The 6057-nt window shown below is 38.6% G+C and overlaps 1 protein-coding gene across 1 annotated transcript; it reads right to left on the reverse strand.

Moving 5' to 3' along the window:
• Positions 1-4118: 4118 nt before the first annotated feature.
• On the reverse strand, positions 4119-4726 carry LOC129242151 (ras-interacting protein RIP3-like). The gene is made up of 2 exons (XM_054878715.1): positions 4663-4726; positions 4119-4603 (listed from the first exon to the last, which is right to left on the reverse strand). The coding sequence occupies exons 1-2, from the start codon at positions 4724-4726 to the stop codon at positions 4119-4121; spliced, it is 549 nt and encodes a 182-aa protein (XP_054734690.1).
• Between the last annotated feature and the right edge of the window lie 1331 nt (positions 4727-6057).

Genomic DNA, 6057 nt, shown 5'->3' on the forward strand with positions numbered 1-6057 from the left:
GCTTAATGCTTATAAGCAGTTTTCACTTTCGCTGCTCCCATAATATCACTCTCACTCTTATCTCGTTTAAGAATTTATGTATTGCAAGTTGCGGTATTAAAACTTTCAGTTGTTTGCACACTCGCCACCTACACCAACCAACTAAGCAGCAGACAAGAAAAAGAAAGAAATCAATTTAGCAGCTTAACGAAAAAGGAATTTGTGCAGTGTTTTTCGTTTTTAAACTTCAATTAACGTGATTCTTTTATGTTCCTCATCACAGCCTCATTTCTACTCATTCTGCTTTGCTCAGCGACATGCGTTTGTTATATTCACATAAATAGCAACATAACTTCTATGGGAAGATTTAGTATAAAAACATCTTTTATAATTGGTTCTGCTTGTGTGGCTATTAATTGCTTAGAGGAATGACTAATTTATCACCTTATAACTTATTACGGTTCAGGTATTTTCTATACATCAATTTTCTACGTATCGGTGGAACGAAAGTTTTTCATATGATTTTCTCAAACCAATCTTGGCGCCAAGTCGAAGAAAAACAGGCACAAAAACATTGCCCGAAGCCAGTTTCAATATCAATTAAGATTCTTTCTCTTCTTAAATTGCACTTTTTTTGTCAGAAATTGTCAAGGCATACCTGTCAACGTTAAAAATTGTATGGGCGGGGCAGCGTTGGAATAGGCCGATATGCGCTTGCCAATCGTTGAGGAGCATCATCAAGATGCCTTGAAGTGTGCACTCGTTTGACTATTTTCACTCAATATAACCAGTAGTCACCACAACAAGAAGAAAATCTTTATAAGTTCAGGGAATTTTGCAATAAGACACATGTAAATAAAATTCACAATAAGGGGTTAGAGGTAGTCAGAATTTAAAAAAATTTGTTTTGTTTTTTACATTTTGTTAAAGTGCAATATCTTAAAAATATTGTGTGAAAATTTGAAGTCAACAATTAACAAAGGGCGTTATTCAACAATTAACAAAGGGCGCTCGGGCGCTACGGAGCGGATAGCAAAATTTTACATGCATTTTTCTCAAAACTATGTTTTTTGAACTGGGGATAACTGTAACTTAAACATCGCTTAGTAGATTTCAATAAAATATATACTGCTTTTAAAAGATATAAAAAACTCGTGCCTGATCGAAGGATTTTTTTTTTTTAATTTCGATTTTTATTTATAAAAACTAACTGTCAGTTCTCAAAAATGTGAAAAAATTTTCTTGAGGCCGCCATATGGTTAATTTTGAAAAACAAAAAAAGTTTCGATCAGACAGAAGATTATCTATTAATAAAACTAATTTCTCTTGTCCGATTGATTTTAGATGAATCTCTAAGGACTTGTGACGATCACCGCAAGGGATTTCTGGAGAAACGGGTCCACACAAACAGCGATAACTTTTACAATTATTAATTCTTTTTTTTTTTTAAGTTTGCTAAGGTCAATTCGAAATATGATGTATTAATGCTATATTTTTTTGTTTGTAAAATAAAACAACTGACTAGCAAAAAAAATTATTGAAAATCAACATTTTTTCGGGCCTCTGACTACCCCTAACCCCTTAAAGCGATTAACATTTTTATAATTTTTTTCATTCCTTAGGATACTTAAAAAAATGATTTTTTTTACAAAATAAAAAAAAAACCTGCCTTTCAAAAATGATAAAAAAATGTTCCCTAAGCTCCCTAAAAAAATTTTTACCCTAAAAAATTTTAAACTAAAAAATTGCAAAAAATTAAATTTTTTGTTAAAAGTATTTTGGAAAAAAGACCTAAATTTTTTCATTTTATAATAGCTGAGACTTTGCGAAGTAAGCCCTGAACGTTGCATTACTACCAGACTCATCCAATCTCTGCTCTTTTTAATTTAGCCGGATTTTTCACGTGCTTTATTTAAAAAAGTGACCACAAGTTTCTTGGAAAGCAAGTTTTGAGGTTGTCGCAAGTGCTTTTTGCAGTGCAAGGATGAAATGTTCTTTTTTGGTGTTTCTTTAAAAGCGTGTAAAAGAAAAACGGAAACAGATTTTTTAATGTTGTTTTAAAGATTTTATTTCTTAATCTATTGTTAAAAAACAAAAATTTTTTCTTGCCGGTGCATAATTTGTGCAAAAAGTTGTCAGCCTTCAAAAAATGGTCTTCCAAAAAAAGGTATGACGCTGGCGACACGTATTCCAGGACTCGCAGGCAGACCGATTAAGCAGCTCTGTCCAATACAAGTATTTACTGAATGTTGATATTAACTTCTCCGATGTAATATTATTCGAGTTTAGCATCACGTCCACAGTTCCTTCGCCAACACTTGCGTCGCCTTCGTTACAATATTTTTCATTTATTGTTCCTAATGAGATTCAACAATCCATTGCTCGACTTTAGATTGTAAACTAATTGCATTGGTAATTAAATTGGAATTATCCCGAAGCAAAGTTGCAATGAATTGCATCCAATACATCAACTGCTATCTGCAATCGTAAAGTCAAGTCGAATGGTAGTCACGCAACAATCCATTCGGCTACGGAAACAGCATCTCATTTTCACGACACCACTAAGTAAAGTTACGCATTATAAAGGGTGGTTAAGTTTCAAGGGCCGGTGTTGAATTTGAATAAAAAACAATTTTTATACAAAATTATTCTCATTTCTTTCTATTGCGATAATACTGGTATAGCTCAATTATGCATGGAACAAAATATCGGCCAAATGGCCACCGCGGCCTCGGCGGCACACCTCCATCCGATGGTCCAAATTTCGATGACGCTGAGGCATAATTGAGGTTCTATGTCGTTAATGTGCCGAATTATCTCATCCTTTAGCTCTTGAATTGTTGTTGGCTTATCGATGTACATCTTTTCTTTCAAATAACCCCAAACAAGGAAGTCCAACGGTGTCAAATCACATCACCTTGGCGGCCAATTGACATCGCCGCGACGTGAGATTATTCGGCCATCAAATTTTTCGCGCAAAAGAGCCATTGTTTCGTTAGCTGTGTGACAAGTGGCAACGTCCTGTTGAAACCACATATCGTCCACATCCATATCTTCCAATTTGGGTCATAAAAAGTTCGTTATCTCTTCACGATAGCGAACACTATTCACAGTAACTACCTGGCCGGCCTCATTTTGGAAAAAATACGGCCCAAAGATGCCGCCGGCCCATAAATCGCACCAAACAGTCACTCCTTGTGGGTGCATTGGTTTTTCGGCAATCACTCTTGGATTAACATTCGAACAAATGCGGCAATTCTGCTTATCGACGAATCCACTGCGGTGAAAATGTGCCTCATCACTGAAGATGATTTTTTTCGAAAATTGGTCATTCACTGTTGCCATTTCCTGGTAACGTTCTGATATAACTTTAACGCGTTGCTCGATTGTGTATCTTTCTATGGTTCAAATTGAGTCTGAAATTAAAAAATGTTAAATGAAATGCGGAAAAAGCTTGACCTTTAGGTGTGGTTTACATTCAATATCGGCCCTTGAAATTTAACTACCCTATATATGTAGCGAACGCGTGTGAAGTCTTCGATGTGTCGTCTGAGAAGAATGTTCATACGGTTGCTTTCACATTGCTTTGCCTATCAATAGTTACAATAAATGTCGAGACTCGATAGCGGTAGATCTAATGGAAATATTGAGAGAGCTTTTGCTCTCTGTATCATATGATAGTGGCAGGGGGTTGCCACATACCTCCCTTTGCCGTTTTTTTTTTTTTTAATTTTATTTTACAGGATCAAGGTATGAAGAGAAGAAGAAAAAAATATATAAAAATGAACTTAATATTATTTAATAAATCAAGCTTAAATATTATCGGCGAAGTGTACCCGCCGTGTACTTTTAGTTGTGGTTGCGGCTGTGTCTGAGCCTGTGGCTGTGACTGTTTTTTGCGTTTGCGAGGGTGGTGGCTCCAACTGTGAAAGTTGCTGTTGCTGTAGCGCAGACTACAAACCAGTTGGGGGATCTTGTGTCGCTGTCAGCATCGCAGCAAACGGATCTCCAAGCAACTGCTGGTTGTGCTGTTGTTGATATGATTGATGCAGTTGTTGTTGGGGCTGATTGTGTGGTGATAATTGTGGCTGAAGTCTGGGTGATTGCTGCTGGAGCATAGATTGTTGATGTGGCGACGGTTACTGTTGTAGCTGTGACTGAGCATGAGACGATGGCTGCTGCTGCTGTTGTTGTTGCACTTGATGTGCTTGTTGTGCTTGCTGTTGCGCCTGTTGTTGTTGTTGCTGCTGTTGTTGCGCTTGTTGTTGCGCCTGCTGCTGTTGCTGCTGCTGAGAGGCAGCAAGAGTGGCTGCCAGCAAACTTTGCTGCTGCTGCTGCGGCGTCGCCTGATTAATGCCAATAGTGCTGGTGACCAGCGGCCCAGCCTGATTGGTAATAGTCACCACTGAAGTTGTCGACAGCGCCGATGCCTTCGACTGATAATAGGCGTGTTGCTGCAACGCTGCGGCTGCGGATGAGGCTATGCTCGACGGCGTCGAAGAGGACATCGAGAAGGGTACGCCGGCGATTTGCGGTGGTAAGTGTGTTTGCTTGATTCGCGAACGAGGGAAAACTGATAAGTCAGCGCCTGTGTCCACGAGAAGTTGTGTCCCAGAAGCTCGGTCTGTTAAAAAGAGGCGGTGCGATGTTGTAATTAGAGAGTCTTTTACCGCCTTTATAGACCCTCTTTCGCGTGTGTTGATGAGTCTGCCTCGTTGTTTGTTGGTGGAGTAGCTTCGTTCGTCATGACCCTTTAGATGCTTGCGTCGTGTTCAATTCGCCGGAAATTTACAAAAATATACTCCTTGGTCGCTACGTATTTTTGTAGACTGTCGCACTAATCCAGTCTTATGACTATACCTTACCAATAATCGCCGATGTTAGTGGATGAAAATGGGCCCACGTCGGGGTCACCAATGTAGCGAACGCGTGTGAAGTCTTCGATGTGTCGTCTGAGAAGAATGTTCATACGGTTGCTTTCACATTGCTTTGCCTATCAATAGTTACAATAAATGTCGAGACTCGATAGCGGTAGATCTAATGGAAATATTGAGAGAGCTTTTGCTCTCTGTATCATATGATAGTGGCAGGGGGTTGCCACATATATAACCCAAGTTTGTCAACGGCTTCAAGCCACGACTGATATTAAAGGGGAGATGCTCCCTTTAAACGCTTTATTACCAGTTCCCATGTTATAACTAAATTCCCGAACTTTCAATAAACAGATTAAATCTTTTTTCAATCTTTTCCCGTTACTGACCTATTTTCTACTATATATATTTTTACCCATATTTCCATTACTTATTTTCCTTTCCATTCACACATTTACTTCTTCTCTGCACAAATTTTTTTGGCAAACCTTTCCTTACTCAGCAGTCCTTTGCAGAAACTTGCAATTAGGCACACTTTATTCCATTTAACATTTATTCACCTATCTGGCTATTTTCACCACTTAATAGGCCATTAGTCATTTATCAGTCATGCTGATCATCTGCCCTTTTTTCCTCTAAACTGACTGACTGACTGACTTGCTGACTCAGCTGCCACTCGACAGACTTTTAGGGGTCAATGAGGAGCTAGAAAAACAGAAAACATTTTGACGCATATGATGCACATCTAGGTATACGTGAGTATGTGTGCGTATGAGCACACATAAACAGGAAGAAATTTAACTGCTGATCCTCTACATATATTTACACGAAATCTACTTGCGCTTTCAATTGGCAGCCACACAGTGTTTGCACATCACTTATCACTTATCACTTTCAACTAATCAACATCGTTTGCATGACCGTCACGTGCGTTCGCTCGCATGCGTGTGTGGGTATGTGTGACTTTATTTGCATTTTAAAAGCGTATTTATCACGTATCAGAGCGTTTATGCAAATTCACATACACACACATACAAAATGGCGCTGCTTATAAATGAAGTTAAAAAAATTAACAAATAGCCTACCCACATTCAACTACGTAAATTCTGCAATTGCGGTCTTTCTGCACGTCACTTTGCCAATGTAGCCTATCATCAAAAAGTACCGAGAAAGTGATGTTGACTGTTCGTTTGCCAAGGCGTAGTGC

The sequence above is a fragment of the Anastrepha obliqua genome, chromosome 3 (genome assembly GCF_027943255.1).
Source record: "Anastrepha obliqua isolate idAnaObli1 chromosome 3, idAnaObli1_1.0, whole genome shotgun sequence".
NCBI classification, from domain to species: Eukaryota; Metazoa; Arthropoda; class Insecta; order Diptera; family Tephritidae; genus Anastrepha; species Anastrepha obliqua.

What these genes read in the sequence shown, in the direction of transcription:
- LOC129242151 (XM_054878715.1), bottom strand. Translation starts at nt 4,726, where the DNA reads ATGACGAACGAAGCTACTCCACCAACAAACAACGAGGCAGACTCATCA. An exon ending in ATCAACACACGCGAAAGAGG is followed by an intron (nt 4,604 to 4,662) that starts GTCTATAAAGGC and finishes TCTTTTTAACAG; the next exon opens with ACCGAGCTTCTGGGACACAA.